General features: G+C 30.2%; 2 protein-coding genes across 2 annotated transcripts; one reads left to right on the top strand and one right to left on the bottom strand.

Moving 5' to 3' along the window:
* Positions 1-10,274: 10,274 nt before the first annotated feature.
* Positions 10,275-14,615, bottom strand: RpL7 (ribosomal protein L7). The gene is made up of 7 exons (XM_074137219.1): positions 14,563-14,615; positions 14,099-14,306; positions 13,695-13,870; positions 13,220-13,310; positions 12,978-13,134; positions 12,784-12,881; positions 10,275-10,447 (listed from the first exon to the last, which is right to left on the bottom strand). The coding sequence occupies exons 1-7, from the start codon at positions 14,571-14,573 to the stop codon at positions 10,337-10,339; spliced, it is 852 nt and encodes a 283-aa protein (XP_073993320.1). The 5' UTR covers positions 14,574-14,615; the 3' UTR covers positions 10,275-10,336.
* Positions 14,616-14,906: 291 nt separating this feature from the next.
* Positions 14,907-16,464, top strand: LOC141458769 (uncharacterized). Its single transcript, XM_074137221.1, has 3 exons — positions 14,907-15,259; positions 15,516-15,684; positions 16,066-16,464. The coding sequence occupies exons 1-3, from the start codon at positions 15,028-15,030 to the stop codon at positions 16,367-16,369; spliced, it is 705 nt and encodes a 234-aa protein (XP_073993322.1). The 5' UTR covers positions 14,907-15,027; the 3' UTR covers positions 16,370-16,464.
* Positions 16,465-18,250: the final 1,786 nt, after the last annotated feature.

Genomic DNA, 18,250 nt, shown 5'->3' on the forward strand with positions numbered 1-18,250 from the left:
ATATCATTTACCTACATTTTTGTTACTTTTAATAACCTTCACTATAGATAACATCGGTAATATTAACACACTAATTGTCTATTTTTTTTTTTTGCTTCTGGGAGTACAGATTATAAAGATTCACTTCTGAAGGAATAGTTTTTAAATTAACTTCAAACGTAAATTAATATGAACCATAAGTTTGATTATGATCTACTAAGATTCTTTATGGCAATTTTCGACTTCCAAATGATGAATTTGTTAAAATGTATTTACGTATTTGTGAATAAAATTCAAATAGTGTATTGAGTTTTAATGTATTTTGTTTTTCTGTATCCAGTACCTTCGTCCAGGGCATGCTTTTCTTGCCATTCGCTAGCTGGTTGTTCAGATCATCTATCATCTAAAATGTGTACTGTAAAGGCTTCAAAGTTGAATATCATCTATTCCTGCATTAGAATGGGAGCATTCTACCATCAGTGTCTTACACAGCTGCTTTTAGGGTAGATTTCAGTTAATACATTCAGGTACCTTTATTTAATACTTCCAAAGCATGTTGAAGTAATTTTCTTCTTTTTTTTGAAAGTTACTTCAAATCTTTCTCTTTAAGTTGGAATGAGAAAAGTTTAAATTTTGTTGAAAGAAGTTTTGAATTTAATTGAATAACACAATGTAAATCGTTCGTAGTGTTTAGCATTTAATCATCAATTGCAACTATTTTTCATTCAACCCTAATCTTTTTCAATCAAATACTTTTAAAGAGTATAATCCATCTTTTCATTGAGACTTTTTTTCAATTTAATTTCAAGTAATTGCAACGTATGAGCAATTTAACTTAAAATAATTTAATGTTTCACAATGCAATGATTTCGTACTAAAAGATTGATCCGTTTAAACAATTTGAATTGTAATTTTAACTTTAGATTTTAAGTTGTTTCTTCTTTCTGAAAGATATACACTGGGCCAAAAAAGTCTGTGAACACTAACCTAAATTTTATTACTTTTATTATTATCTTATTAGAAACTTCTTTTATTTTCAAATGAAATATACTATTCGATAGACAGAAACCAGAGTTTTTCATTTTATATTCAATCTTTTATTTTTGTTCAGCAGGAATATCACAATTAAATGTTTAACAAAACAAAACCCCAAACGAATGCAAAAAAAGTCTGTGAACAGCTGTATAAATATGTAAAAACATTAAGATAACAAACAGAAAAACGATTGAATAAAGTTTCAAAGTTCTCTATTGTATTGTAGAAACCACTACAGTCAGTTTTGTGAATAAATAATCTAATTAGTACATATTTAACCACTAATATGGAAGTTCCCAGACCAATTCGAGAACTTATTGTGACGTTGCGAAATGAAAGAAAAAGTATTCGAGAAATAGGGAAGATAGTTCAAAAAAACCCTTCAACGGTGCATAATATAATTAAAAAGTACGGAAATGTGATTAGTAGGCCACGCAGTGGACGGCCACCAAAACTTAATTCCTTTCATAAACGGCAAATTCTGAAGTCTGTTCGAGAAGAACCCAGGACAAGCGCTCAAAAAATCAGTCAAGAATTATCAAGGGATTATGTGTAAGCGTAACACCACAGACAATTAGAAATAAATTACATGAATACGATTATTGCGGTCGAGTCCCGAGGAAAAAACCTTTAATCAATAAAATAAATAGTAACCGCCGATTGGATTTCGCGAAAGAATGTGTTTCTAAGCCTTCTAGTTTCTGGGAAACCGTAATCTTTTCAGATGAGTCGAAATTCAATGTATGTGGGTCTGATTGACGACAAAAAGTGTGGCGAAAAAGAAATGAAGCTACGAAAATGAAAAATATGAAGCCTACTTTTAAGCATGGGGGAGGCAACATTCTGGTGTGGGGTGCATGAGTGCTAAAGGAGTGGGCAAGTTAGATCTAATTAATGGTATGATGGACCAATATGTGTATGTGGATATATTAAGACGCAATTTAAAAGAAAATTCAAAAAAATTAGGGTTGGAGGGAACGTTTGTCTTCCAACAAGACAATGACCCGAAACATACCGCACTAAAAACTCGGGAATGGCTTTTAAATAATACACTCTGGCGTCTAAACACCCCTCCACAATTGCCAGACCTTAACCCAATAGAACATTTGTGGGATGAAATCAGCCGCGAAATAAATAAACGAGGAATAAGAAACCGTGAACAACTAAAAAACGCTATTTTAGAAGAGTGGGATAAAATTCCAACATTGACGACCACAAAATTATTAGGATCGATGAAAGCTCGCTTGTTGGAAGTGATTAGGAACATAGGAGGTCCTACAAGTTTTTAAAATTTATAATTCACGTACAATGTGTAAGAATGATTTATTTCTGCAAAGTGTTCACAGACTTTTTTTGCATTCGTTTGGGGTGTTGTTTTGTTAAACATTTAATTGTGATATTCCTGTTGAACAAAAATAAAAGATTGAATATAAAATGAAAAATTCTGGTTTCTCTCTATCGAATAGTATATTTCATTTGAAAATAAAAGAAGTTTCTAATAAGATAATAATAAAAGTAATAAAATTTAGGTTAGTGTTCACAGACTTTTTTGGCCCAGTGTAAATGTATCTCAAACTAATGGTTGCGTATTAATTTGTAGCATCATTGAATAGAATGTTTTTTAATTCAAGAATTACTCTATAAACTGTTTATTTCATTGAATGATTTTCAGATTATAAACTTCCAATACTGTGGAGTACTACCTGTAAAACCATCCATCAACTGAAGTGGAAATGAAAAAGACGGTGAGAAAATATCTATCAAATGAGTAAGTACAAACAACTTTTGTTATGAATCAATTGATAAATAAATTTATTATTCAGATATTTTACTTTCAGATACTTAAAGTGAAAATAAAAAATTATTATTTAGCAGGAGAATAAATAAAAATCTTTAATTTATAAAAAAAATTATTTATTAGCATGCCCATTTTGTTTTTACATTATATACATGTTATAAATTAATAAAATACAAAAAGAAGTGATAAAAAAACGTTTAAAACTAACAGAGAAACTTAAAATAATAAAGAAATTAAGGTAAACAAAAAAGTAAAAAATTAGTTCCAAAAAAATCCGTCAGAGGGCGCCACTTATCAGACAGGTGTGAAAATAGTTCCAGAATAATTGACCACCAGGTAGCAGTGCTGTAACCTTCCCTATATATACGGCAACACAGGTAACTCTCGTCAGTACGACTTGAGTAATGCAGGGGGGTAGATCGCTCTGTCGCTCCCAAACATATCTGTCTAGTCTAGTCTAACATCCATCACCTCTCTTTCAAAGAATCATGATAGTGGGGAGATGTTGTCGCTTCGACGGTTCTCCCCACCCTACCCCGCCCTTCCAACGAACTTAGTTATATAGCCTCCCAGAGCAAGATGGCGGACACTTCACTCACCTGATCCAGTGGCCACTAGATCGCTCCAGCTGACTGTTGCTCTTGCACACTCTCACGACTCTGCCAGCCATCTTTAACCTTCCCTCTAGGTTTTCTTTTTCACTTCTACCAGTATCTAGACTTTGTAACCTTCCTTTTAGGTTATCTTTTTTAATTTTTCGCATTTTCTTCGACACTTTCAAATATTAATAAAATATTATTCATTTTTTACGTTTTATTTTTACTTTTTCGTAGTAATTAACACATTTAATGGAAAAATAAAATAATTTTTTTAAAGACTTTTTCTAAACATGCAATTTTTAATTTTGATAAAATCATGTATATTACGTACAATAATTACTTGCCCTTTTTTTACAGATTCCTCACCAATGTTTGTTGGAATATTCACACTGGATTGATGTTTTGTAGGCAGTCTCACCAGGATTGATTCTGAAAATAACCATTTATTGTAATATATATAATTATAATGTTTACTTAGTTTTACCTAGCATTAAGAAAAAAAAACATGTATAACAATTTATGTATATTATAAAAATTAAATAAAGAAGACTTTGATTAAACTAAAGAACTGATTTTTTTTTTAACCTAAATCTTCCATATAAATAACATTAATTTGATTGAAAAATATAACATAATATACTAACATTATTTTTTATAAAATGAATTAAAAAATTATAAGCTCGACTAAAAATAGTTCTCTTATTGGAAAATGATGAAGAATTCACATACATCTTTGATGTTGAATTTTTCGATTAAATTACTGTTACCTACAATCAACAAAAATTAAAACTTCTTTCAAGTACAAAAAAAAAATAATAATTTGTACGAAAAAAAGTTTTAGTTCTTGTTATAACATGCTGAACATAATAAATAATAAGATAAAACTTACCTGGATGCGAATAACTTCACATTAATGGTCGTGCTGCTGGAAGCACAGAAGGACCTTTAAAACTTCATCTCAGGTAAAAGCTTAGGACTACAAGTTGACAAAACAGCCCATCGATGTATGCACTGCACGAACTGAAAAAAATATTACATTAAACATAAGAAGGAGTAATACGAATTTCATTCACACTACATTAATATTTTATTTAAAACGTAGAATTAAATCTAAACCTTTCTTCAAAAAAATAGTTGTAAAATAGTCTCTTTACTTTCTTAAAATAAAATTTTATAACACTGAAAATGTGCCTATTACCAGAAAAAGGTACGACTAATTACACATACTTCTGTAACAAAATAAATGAACTTGGACGAAATAAACCTAGAGTTCAAATGTTTTAATAAACAAAGTTTTAAGAATTTACTTCTTTTATACCAATAAAATCGAATTAAATCTTCAAATTTACTTTATTTTATTATACCTACGGATATTACCTGAAGAACATTTCTACAGGCCAAGTGGTAGGTAGATTTTTTTGACTTCTTTAATCTCCAGAATAGAATAGATGAGAATCATCCAACATTTACCAAATTGATGATGGATGTAAAAAAGAGGTCATACATTTAGCTTTCCAATGAACGCTAAGCATTACTATGCAGCGTTCCAAAAGCCAACTGATGAAAGCACTGATGGATAATGATTAAAAAATAATCCTTTATCCGTTTCCAGTAATTAATTAATCGAGATTGGATTAATCAGTTTGGAGTAAAGACAACTAGCTCTGCTACGTTATCATCTCACGCTACACTTGCTAAGTAAGGAAGGTTATATTGTCGTTATGTGTGCCATTCATCAAAAATTATTGAACAGCAATTGACTCTTAACAGAAATAAAGATTATAATGAAAAGAGTTTTGAGATCCTATTTCGTGAACTCATTTAAAAAACAGGAAGTAATTCACTTATTACTTTTGGGCGATTTTGTATATTGATATGTATTGTACTTACAATTGTATTCTTAAATGAAGGTGGTAGAAAATCTTGATTTTGATTAGTTGTCAATGCTATTGCAGTAAGTTATCTACTAGTTTTTGTTTTTTTGCAATTCATTTCATTTTTAGTCTTTAAATACATACATGCATAATAACTACTTACCTTTCTTTATAGATTCCTAACCATGTTTGTTGGAATATTGGATTGATCTTTTACGCCTCTTTCACTTGGGCTTTCATTGATGAACAGTTTTGCAGGCAGTACTCTGCAATCACCAGTATTGATTCTGAAAATCATTATTATTTATTGTAATTAAAATGTTGTAAGGAGTAGTATTAAAAAGCTAGATAAAAATATCTGTAACTATTTATGTATATTATAAAAATTAAATAAAGAATTGATAGCTCACTTGAATCTTTTTATTTAAAAAACCTACATCTTTTTATTCAATGATAAGGAATTTATTTCCAAAAAACACACTTACTCCTTATGAATAAAATTAATATGATTGAAAAAATATAACCTACTAATGCTATTTTGATGAAAATGAATTAAAAATACAAGCTCTAATAATAATAATGTGTGATTGGGCATGAATACAGAATAACCATGCATGTTTCATGTTGAATTTTTCAATTAAATTACTGCTACTATCAACAAAAATTAAAACTTTTTTCTGATACAAAAAAAAAGAAAGACAAAGTTTAGTTTACGTTGTATTACTCGGAACATAATAAATAAAAATTTACCTATACTATTGACGCTAATAACTTCTTATTTATGAAAGTGCTGTTTATAAACAGAGTTTTAAGAATTTACTTTTGTGTTTACAAAATATCAAATAAAATGTATAATTTTACTCATATTTTGTTTGGTAAATGAATCAACCCAAAACAAATAACCATATTTAGATTTTTCTTCAGATAAAACACACTTTTGTAAGGTCTTGTTTAGTTATGTTTGTAAAAAGAGACTTCCATAGCACTTGTTTCGTTCCATTTTTCCCGTTAAGCGAACTGAATTTTAAAGATGTTTAGTTTTGAAAATATTCAGTTTAATATTTTTAAACTTAACTCTTGTGCAAATGGGCATTAGTGACCCAAGAGCTAGTACTTGAAAAAAAAAAAATTGAACAATATTTGACCCACGTTGCAAAAACGTTCGCCATCCCTGGTCTAAAGCATCGTTTCCGAAACTGTACGCGAGTTGCTGGTTGGTGGTACGCGAAAAATAATCAATAATGGCGGACATACAAAATTTTAAATAAAATTACATCATAAAAATATCAAAGAAACGTTTTTTTCTATAATACATAAAAATTATTTGAATAAATAATATTATACAGTAATGTTGTTAATATGTACAATAAGGCTGGTCTGTCTCATGATATAAGAGAAAATATAGTAGCACATTTAACGGGATTAAAATGGTCTTTATTGGAGTATTTTCCAAAACCCGAAATCACAAATGATAATTGGATTTCAAACCCCTTCTATAAAGAAATTTTTGCAAAAGTTACATAATTATCAATAAAAGATAAAGAAAATTTAATAGAATTATCACGTAACAGAACTTAATTGACAACTATGTAAAAATCTGCTTAAAGAGACTGATTGTAATGAGTAAGCTCTATCCAAACAACATTAAATTTAATTGGTTCTTACAGTTAGTGGAATGCTTTAAAGAAATTAATTTAGAAGATTTGGGCACAAATATAGTAATTCTAAAGAAGAACTTTGTTAATTATTAATAATTTTGAAGAGAAAAATATGTAGGCAATTTTTAATTGTTTAAAAAAAGTGTTAAAACTAAGATATTACATTTTACAAAGTTTATAAAGTGAACATGAACTTCTTTGTAACAGATACATTGTATCTCTATACAAATAAAGATAATAAAGTAACACACTCGGAATAACAAAGTTCACGAAATACAATCATATTTACGAAGTGGTACAATTCAGCATGATGTACATATACCAAGTGGAACGCGAGCCAAAAAAGATTGGGAAACGCTGGTCTAAAGAGAAAAACACTACTTTTAAATTCTAGGAATATTTTTTAAATAAAATGACTTTTTTCATAAAATTCAAGTTAACAAAAAGTTAGAATTCAACAAAGAAGAAATTATTATTAATGAAAAGAAGTTTAAACTGGCTGAAGAAGAGATTCATTTGGTTAAAAATGATGCTGCATTCTTATACGTTTATCGTTGAATATTTATATTAAACATCAACTTTTCTTGTTTGAAAGTGGAAACATTACTTATCCCCATTCAAAGGGAAAGATGAATTATCATAAAAAAACGTTTTACTTTATGATATAACAATTAGTATGTACTAAATAATGGTAACATTACCTGAAGAACATTTCCACAGGCCAAGTGGTAGGTAGATTTCCTTTACTTCTTCAATCTCCAAAACAGAATTGATGAGAATCATCCAACATAGAATAATACAAATAAAGAGTAAAGAATAATACAAAGAGTTTCCATTCAATTCACGCTGATTGAATTATTGTAGAAATCATAGTTTTCTATGTTCTAAATAATCTAAATCTACTTTAATACTTATTTTATCCCAGACTGTTTCCAACTTTTATCTTAATTAATCAACTGAAACGAATTAATTTGTATGGTGCCAATTTAACGATGTTACCACCACACACTGCACTTGCAGACTAAGTTAGGAAGGTTATGTGGTGGTTATATGTGCCATTCAAAATGTTAATTACCAGTAAAATGTTTTGTAAAAATAATTAAATACAAATTAATTGAACCTAGTACATATTATAAGTTCTGAACAGTTAGGCCATTTTTAATGTTTTAAAATTTTAATATTAAAGTTGCATTTTATACATCGGGGGGGGGGCTAATTCAAGAGAATTGCACATCTTTCATTTGAACTGAGAAATAATAATTTTGATGTAAAACTATGATAAATAATATAAAAATAAATTCAAATAATAATAATATAAATTCAAATAATATAAAAAGAGCATAAATAAGCTAAATCCTTAAAAGAAAACTTTGACAGTAAAAAATATGCTACACGTGTTCATTTTCATGTTTGAATAATCAAATATACGCATAGAACTAGGCGTCTGATATCCAAAATATCTATTCAAATCTGAAGATCGAGAACCAAACATACAATCAGGAAATAAGAACAGCAAATTACTATAACAGAAGATAAAAGATAATCTCGACTTTATCTAAGTAAAGTGGAGTAAGGCAACTCTACGATAGCTTGAACACGCTCACACTAGGAAAGTTAATCAATCAAAACGGTCACAGTACATAAGAAATCCATAAACATGTTTCCAATAGACTATCAAGTCAGCTATGTATAATAGCCATTCACACGTATATTTCAGTCAGTTATATACAACTATCAGAAAGGACCGATACTTATAAGCAGTAATGTGGTAATAGAATAAACGCTTCTTCCATCCCCACCGTTGAACAGAAATATAACTTCGGAGAGTCTAATTCTTTGATCCCAATCACTATACTCTATATTCGGTCAGGACTGGACCTACATCTACATAGTGATATAAATCCTCAAGTTATTTTTCTATTACAAAAGAAGCATAGTCTCTGTTGCTTATATTTAATAACAGTATTATTAAGGAGAGATTAACTGCCACGTAATTTAAAAATAACTCTCATAAAGTTCAAGCTTATCACATCACTTACGTTGAACCTGCCTGCTGGATCCAGCATTAAATCTTTTATAATCAATGGAAACTGGAATCATTTACCCTCTCAACCATTGCACATCTTAATTCTGATTTAAGATTGGAGAAAATCACACCTAAATTTACATTTAATATTAATAAGTAATACCAACTTAGTACGTAATTCAAGATTATTTTTATGCAAATCTATATAATTTTTCATTATTTCCTGTGCGAGGACCCTCGGTAATCTGTAGTCGGCATGTCAAACACTTTCTTTAAATATTTAAAATGAAGCTATATCGGTAGAAAAAATCTTATGCCAGGTAGGCTGTACATCGAGGGGTATGAGTATTGACAAAAAAAATATTTTACTTTTCTACTTCCACTAGAATGTTGATGACCCATATCTGTCCTGCGTAATAAATAACTATACTTCTAGTTTTTCTGAAATAGGAATTACATTTTTATTATAAAATTTCTGTAACTTTAATTACCAACTTAGGCATAAGGCTAAGATCTCTGCTCGGTAATCATTGGGTTATATATTATAATTAAAAATGTTATAAGCATTTATCCAAAAAGTGTGGTTTAAATTTACGAATGGGAGACCCATACCAAGATCATTGTAATTTTTTTTGCTATCTCCCATTCTTCCAGAATACCATTACTTTTGAGTTTATGAAATATTTCTTGTAATCCATGTAACAAACAAAATAATTTGATACAGTACAAGCTGTAGTTTGTATTATGGAACCATGTCATACGGGAATGTATTACTACCACTCACTCGCTTTACTGCTACAAGAACTTATTACTCCAGGTTTTTTGAACTAGGCAAATAATTAAAACCATTGGATTTACCTATCAATCTTATGTGTTTCATCCACAAACAAATTTACTCTGAATAATTCTACTTTGGTTGCGCTAGAAGATTGAATGCTAAATACTACCCGTCGAATCTGAGTGGGCCTTTAATCTTGAAGATCCTAATAGTTCCAACTCTTCTTAATGATCTGCTAAGAAGCTCCCTGTTTGTATTTAAAGAAGTTTTCTAGAAGTTCACGACTATCAATAAAAATATTAGACTAAGATATTTCATCGGAAGAAAGTTTTAAGAACTTCTAGAACTGCCATTAATACAAAACTAAATATTTGCTCTAACAGATAGTTTAAACATCGAAAGAATAAAGGAGGTAGAAATTAATTTTATTAAATTCAATAAATACCATCTGACTTCGCTTAACAAAATCCCGACAACTGATCAAAAAATCAAATGAGGTTACTTACAGTGATGTAATATAAAAAAAATAAACAAATTACTGTCAAATTTATTTGCGAAATCAAACAGTAAAAACGTAAAAATTTAAAATTTACACCATTCTTCTTAATAATGCATTAATCTTATCTTCTCGGCATCCAAAATCGCCCCCTTCAACGTAATGGTTTGTCTTTTTACGCCAACCACCAGTAGGAGTGTTCAGCTGAAAACAAATTAATATATTAGTATCCAAAATAGGTATTTATTATGTTTTATTTTTCTAGAATCAGGAAGAATCACGCACTAGGAATGGAACAAATGTACGTCCATATTATCTTGGATGAATTCGGACTTAAGGCAAAACTTATCTATAATTTGATCTTCGTGAAATGCGTATTACTTCTAGATGTTTCTAAAGTAGGTAATGAACCTGCGTCAGGTTCACCTTAATTCATTTTCCCTCTTCTAAGGAGATCTACTCTGTAGGAATTATTGACCTTCCAGAAGCACCTCATCTGCCTCAAAAATATTCTCAAGATTGGTGTAGCCAATCTCTTGTCAGGACAAAGCGATTATTAGGTTACAGCAAGAGTGTTGTCCTCCAGCGAAAGTGTAACCTGTGGGCAGCTTCTATCCTACACCTGATCCAGTCATGAGGACTTCTTAATTGCATTTTATTTTTTGTAGAATGAAAACAGCAAATAATTTTTTAAAATTCATTTCTCTTATGATTATTCCAAGTTCTGATCCACATTTCAAATAAAAATGGCAGTATAAATTGGCTAGTAATCGTACAACATCCCGGTATAGTTTTAAAAATATAGAACTGCAGAAAGGTTTCACATAAATGCAACAGACTCAATACTATAAAACCTGAACATATATTCACTACATTTGAAAAAACAGAAATACGCAAACCACTCAGACTCAGTAAACCATGATCATTGTATATCACTAATCAACAATCATCACGGTGATTTGCAAAGGATTTGAGATTTAGCAAAAAAGCTTCAAATTCATTCAATGTTAAGCAGAAAAAGTATTATATCGTAAGAACTATTACCCTGAATTATGATTTTACCATTTTTATTTATTTATTTATTTATTATTATTATAATTGAGGTGGAATTTTTGGGCTATATTACCACATTAACATATTGTACGTTCTACTTTTGAAACCGCTGTAACAGGGATATTAAAGATATCAAAATGAATCCCTATAACTTATAAACTAAAAGTGTTAATAAAAAATTAAAGTACATTTCTTTTTCTTGATCTACTACACTGTCATTAAAATTTCCAAAGTAGGTGAAAGAGCACGATGATACGGATTTAATGATACGGACGGAGGCCTCCACACCTTCTTCATGCCAAATTCAATCAAAATCGGTTAAGATTATCAGAGTTAACAGAGAAATAGCTTCAGAGGGGGGTCATCGTGGCTAACTAACTAACATCTAAATGAAATTTCGAATCAAAAGACAGCTCATTCATTAAAATCGATACAGGTGATTGGGCGTTAAGTTCTTTACTAACATTTTTGTAGGATCCTCGATAATATTGTGGAGCCTATATGGTTACGTTTCTAAAATCTGATCATGCATGTATTAGATTTGAAAATATGCAAACCACTCAGACTCAGTAAACCAAGTTCATTGAAAATAACTGAGCAACAATCATCACGGTGATCAGCATAAGATTTAGGATATAGTTATAAATAAATAAATAAATAAATGCTATCCCTGGAGAAGTCTTATTACCGAAAGAAGCGTCAATTGCCAGGAAGTAATTTTGTGATTGGGAAATAAAGATTTGGAAGATATCAAAGTAGGAGCATCAAGAACGGCGTCGAATGACAAGGCTAAAAGGTTTATAACATTAAAAAAATAAAAACTACAGATGATGAAAATAATAATAGGAAACTGCGAAGTTTTTCTTCTCTTTCAGCTTTGATTTTCACAGTTTCTTAAAGTTGATTTTTTAGAAGTTTTTAGTACTCGAATGGCCATTGGCTACACTGGATATGTAAGACGGGTTGTCTAACGTTTTAGAGTGGTGATGAGGGTGTTCGAAAAATTATTGGTGTCCGTTTTTTCTACTATACTATTCTGCTGAATAGGGAGAGGGTTACTATCAATAGAATTCCTAGCGAGATTTGGGGCTCAGGGATACCTTACCAAACAATTAACGACAGACCGGAAGGCTGCTAATGGGGATGTCCTTTAAGGCTACTGGACTTTAGATTGCGAGGAGAGATACATAGGTCTCAAATTAGGTTCTCCAGTAGTACAAATTAAAATTATAAAATGTTAATTTTTTAGGTAATTTAATGTAATTACACTCTATGAATTGTCTTCAACACGTTAAGCATCTTATTATCTACTAGTTCATAGTGGATTAGGTTTAATAGACTTTTCTGTTCAGGTTAAAGTGAAAGCAGCAGTCAAATCAAATTTTTTGTTTACGATTATTACCAAAAATAGCGAAAACTTAAAATATTCACCCAATTCTAAAAAGTAATATAAGATTAGGGAAATGGGATACATTAAAAATAAATACCTTGAAGGGCCACAGGAAGTTGGATGCGTACTTGAAATTAGAGCCGACGGTGAAAATCTCGTGAATTAGATCTTCTATACAAATTATGTCATATTTCCCTGGAAATTAAAAATAATTTAACAATAAAATCACAGATTTCAGCTAAGGAGGAATCATTGGACAGAAAATAATATAATTAAAAATGTTGGTCTTACCAAGTTTCTTTTCAATCATTTCATTGCTGGTGATGGGAATTCGTTGACCTTTGAGTTTGGCAAATCCTCGCTTATAAATAAGTTCTCGCACGCTCTTCAAATTTGGATAGCCCCAAGTGATATATGGCTCGCAAATTCGCATCATATTAATAGTAGCCTAAAAATGTGAATAAATAGAATATACATAGTACTTAAAAATAAATCGATTTAATTTTTTTAACACATAGCATGAGAGAAAATACCTTGTTAAGTTTCATGAACACTCCATTATTAATTTGCCTAAGCCTGAATAACTGCAGAACTTTACGAACCTTTGGTGCTACTTGGTTAACACTGAAATAAACAGTGTGATATTTATTAGCATTTAAAAAGTAGTCTAAGCTCATAGATTTAATGCAAAATAATATTAAATAGGGAGATCAATCCGAGAAAGAGTTACTAGCAACGATTTATTTATTTATTCAATTTCTTCTTCTTTTTTTTTTTTTTTTTTGGCCTTCTTGGCGTGCAGATTAGCCAATATTCAATTTCTTACAGTTCTAGGTTAAAGGAAGGGGACAAACACAAATACTTATTTTCACTAAAAATGGAAAAGCATACTGAGTTAAAGTGGCCCTTTAAAAAAAAAAGTTAATACGTTGAGTAAACCGTCTGATCATTATATGCTATAAAAGACATCTAACTTAAAAGATCATTAATAACGAAAAATATCCTCACCCTCTAATTCTCACAATAAAAGCCAATTTGGCATCTGCAGGAACATAATAGTTTCCTTTATTTCTGGCCTGTCTAGCTAATCTGATTTCATCGCGTTCCTTTGCTCTATATTCCCTCACATATTGTTCTGCACGCTTGAAGATAACCTTCCTTTTCTTAAACCTTTCTGCTCGTGTCTGCAATAGATAAAACAATGAAGGATATAAAGTAATGTTAAAAATTAAAATTCCACAAAGTAGTACCCAGCTCGTGAAGATTGTATAATGAAGGGCTAACGACAAAATTGAAATGAATTATGGTAATTCACACATAAATTTCTTTTTGCAAAGACAAGAGTTAAAACTTCGAAAATACTTCTTTGTAAAATGTGTTCCTACTTTTCAGTTACAATTAATGTAACTCACCTTCAGCAACGATTTAAGTTGTGCAGCTTTAGTTGCATCTCTTTTTCTTCTATTCTTCAAGACAGATTCTGGAACAGCCGGCAACTGTTTTGAAGTTACTTTCTTCGTCTTCGTAGTGGTGCCATCCTTTTTTACAGAGGTCTCAGGAGCAGCACTCTCCTTTTTAGGTGTAGTTGTTGTAGTGGTCTTTTTTACCTCTTTCTTCGCTCTTAAAGATATAAATAACATTTATAATTAACTTCAACATAAATCCATGTTTGTTTAAATCAAATATATAACCGTAAACCTTCGCAGGTTAATGCATGGTTTACCCTCCTTAAATAAATTCCAATGAATTTGGAAAATACTTTAATCCAGAATAAACTATATAGAAATAAACAAAAACACTTATATAAACATAAATAAAAGGCGGATGAAATAATTACAATAAGATAATTACAGATCTTTAAACTGGCGATACTTACGCGTCAGCCATGCTTACAACTTTAGAAGAACTAGATGTAACCAGTGATGCCAACTAAAATAAACAAAATTGTAATTGGTAAATTTTAAATTTTATTTTCATTAAATAAATGCTGGCATCTTCTTTTTTTTTGATAAATTAGAACAAATATTATCTAAGGTTTTACTAATAAAGTACAAATGTAAAAATCAATTTTATTATTGATAATACTAATATTTTTATATTGTTTATTGATTATTTAATTTCAGATTTTAAAAAATACCTAAATACACCTTTTTCAGAGTTTAAAAGAAATCATATTGCTTAAGGCCTATAAAAAATTCAACGCGAATAGATTTAACATGGATTGTTTATTTTTTCTGACATCACGTGCATTGTCAGGTTATAAACATCTCTAATCTTCACAATTGATCTAAAATCGAAATGACTTACTTCTAACAGTCCTAATATTTATAAATTACTTAATATGGACAGTTCAGAAGAAAAAGATGAAGTTAGTGATATAAACGAAAGTTGTTTTCTAAGCGAAACAAAGATAGCTTTGAAACCAGACATACTCGCGAAAAAGAAAGCTAAAACTGGAGTAGTTTATCTTTCTTTTATACCGCCATATATGACAGCAGATATATTAAGACGAATGTTGTCGAAGTATGCTCATGTGGGACGTATATTCATACAAGTTATTCAAGATCCTGGGGGTAAGTGTTTTTGTTATGCTAAACTGAACTTTAAATTTCTAGTTCACAACCATAAATCTTGATCTCAAACTGTCTATTATGTCCACCTTTTTGTTTTCGCAGAGTAAAGCCTACTTTTGATACTGCTTTCCTAGAAATTGACTTCATATTCCTCTCACATACTGAGGCTACCACTGTCGACTGATCTTCTTCACCAAGCGTTCAAAGCTATTGGAATTATTAGAATTCTCGCTTATTTTTTCTAATTTTTTTTTAGAACCAAAAAGGAGAAAAAACAAGGAAGATACAATGCATGAAGGATGGGTTGAATTTCTGAAAAAAAGACGTGCAAAGGAAGTTGCCAGCATGTTGAATAATACCAAAATGGGTGGAAAGAAAAAAAGTAGATTCTATGACTGTTTATGGAATATAAAGTACCTACCTAGGTAAGCAGATAAATAATTTGCAGAGTACTTTTGACGGAGGGTGTAGAAAGACTTCCAGCTAAAGGACTATTTCTCTGAATTTTAGACTTGATCTCCTAAGTAACATGAGTGAAAATTAAGTATGTTGCTAAAACTCGTAGGAGAAAATCGCTTGACTGGTAGTTTGGATCTCTTGACAGATGTTCTTTTTTAATCAGTAGGCGTATCAGTTTGATTTTTTTTTTTTTTCATTAAGTGCAGAATTCACTAAAAATCCTTATATTAGAGAAGCCGATTTTTAAGCCTCTATTAAGTAAAAAATTTGAAATTTGGAAAAAATTTATCACTTGGTTCCTTATAAGAGAAAATCTTATGTTCAGTTTTTTCTTCTTTTTTTTAAAGATTTAAATGGGTGCACCTGATGGAACGATTGAACTATGAACGTGCAGTAATGAAACAGAAATTAAGAGCTGAAATAAGTCAGGCCAAGAGAATAGCTAATCATTTTAAAGAAGCTGTAGAACACCAAGAATACATAAATAAAAAGAATAAAAGAGAAGGTTTATTAACAGAAGTTCAGAAGCAAGAAGAATCATTTTGTACAGATTTAAATGAAAGATATAAACAAAAAGAAGTTAAAGAAATAAAAACTAAAATTGTGGCTGAAGAAAAAAGAGAAAATTTTCTAAAGAGTTTATTTTCTTGAGCGTCAAAAAGAGTGTACATATGAAATTTTTGGCAGTTCACAATGCCCTGTAAATGTATGTAAATAAATATACCTAATTTGTAAATTTGTGGAAATTTTGTTTTTATTATCGAACTACCTGCCCGTAACTCTAATTTAATTTAGACAACTAAATTTGCTAAGATAATTTAGTTTACATTACAGTCATCCCACCCCAAATTATGGGGGAAAACCATTTTCACTATAAAATCAATGGAAAGGTAAGATAAAGCAAAATGTTTTTCTTTCTTGAATGTGCTTTGAAATTTTCAATATTCAACAATAACTGAAAACTAAATTATGGATTAAAGCTATTTATACATAATTAACTAAATAATTTATGTCCCAAAAATGAAATTAACATTAACAAATACTTACTAATAAAAATGTTTTTATAATTATAGGCAATCCCTTCACCAGCTTTTAATTTTTCTTAATGAAAATTATGATGTTATGAATTATATTCTCAAATGTAGTTCTAAAAAAATCGGCAGTAGTTTAACATACTCGGCCCAAACATCATTTTTTATTAGAATGCGGTGGCTACGAAAAAAAAAAACGAACTCGTAGTTTTTTGAGCTTGGTCTCTAATAAATTCAGGCAAGGGTAAGTGCCCAAGCCGACTCAATCTGATTTTTAATTATCTTTCATACATTCTAAATGCATTAAATATCGTTTAGTTGTCAATATGAGACCTTTGCCACTTGCAGGCAGAGGAGGTACAATAATGACTCGGGTGAGCTTTTTTTTCCTCTTACACCTTACGAAAAGTAGAGGTTTCTTCCACTGGAGCTGCAAAACCTCTTTTGTTTGTTGATTTTATCAATCTCTTTGGTATAGAGAATTACTGCCCATGTTAATTACTATTTTTGCCTTAACTTACAATTCCTGACATTCTTAACTAAATTACAGATGTAAGACAAAACACAGTGGAATAATCCTCTACTCCAAACTAATAAACCAATCTCTGATAAAATCCGATGCCAGTCAGAAATATAAAACATAACATAACATGAAGGATCAAATCAACTATATAAACCAGCACCGCGGCACCAACCATACATTCAAAAGCTTCTTTATACTGCGACTCATTAGGGTGTCGAAAGACCACAAAAGATTTTTTTATATACTACAATAATGTACAATTTGCTGGAGGTTAGGGGTCAAAAACCTGTCAAGAAGTTGAATTACATTTATTAATAAAATTTAAGGATTCAATAGGTTCTTTAATTTTACATTATAACAAACTTTTTCAACTTCTTGGAACCTTTGTTATGTGCAGAGAGACTTGGATTAATAAATATATGTAATTTTGCGATTTGTTTAACTGAAAAAATAACGTAATATAATTAATCAATAAAGCTCTACTTTTACATTTATTACACGATAAATGGCTTTAGGAGATGAGGCAGTAGAAGGATTGGTCGTTAATTGGCTACTACGTGGCCAAATAAGATTTTCGAATCGATGCCAACGAGGATATGAAAGAGAAGAAGTCCGCGATAGACGTGGGATGGTATCCTTAAAGAGACAGCGGGCCGAGGACTGGCATAAAAGGGAATTAAATTTTACTTTTAAGGTGGTTTGGGCCATGGTCTAAACGGTAACCCTCATAAGAAGGGAAACGCTGGTATAAATATGTGAAGTAATAGTTTGAAAATATATACTCGTATACATATAAGGTTCTAAGTAATTTATTGAATGGCATTATACTATTAAGATCTACACATCATAAGATAGTTTTGGGAATCAATGGAGATAAAGAATTGATGACTTTTATGAATTGAATCATAAACTTTGACAAATTATCTACTTCTGTGGTATTTCTTTTTTATTTCTGTTTTTTTTACCCTTAGTATATGC

Source organism: Rhodnius prolixus, unplaced genomic scaffold (genome assembly GCF_049639745.1).
Source record: "Rhodnius prolixus isolate KJV_2025 unplaced genomic scaffold, Rpr scaffold_5, whole genome shotgun sequence".
NCBI lineage: Eukaryota > Metazoa > Arthropoda > Insecta > Hemiptera > Reduviidae > Rhodnius > Rhodnius prolixus.

Coding starts and splice junctions, on each gene's coding strand:
- LOC141458769 (XM_074137221.1), top strand. CDS start 15,028: ATGGACAGTTCAGAAGAAAAAGATGAAGTTAGTGATATAAACGAAAGT. Junction 15,260..15,515: donor AGTTATTCAAGATCCTGGGG/GTAAGTGTTTTT, acceptor ATTTTTTTTTAG/AACCAAAAAGGAGAAAAAAC. Junction 15,685..16,065: donor AATATAAAGTACCTACCTAG/GTAAGCAGATAA, acceptor TTTTTTTTAAAG/ATTTAAATGGGTGCACCTGA.
- RpL7 (XM_074137219.1), bottom strand. Junction 13,135..13,219: donor TGTTCATGAAACTTAACAAG/GTATTTTCTCTC, acceptor TCACATTTTTAG/GCTACTATTAATATGATGCG. Junction 10,448..12,783: donor ACTTCCTGTGGCCCTTCAAG/GTATTTATTTTT, acceptor ATTTGTTTTCAG/CTGAACACTCCTACTGGTGG.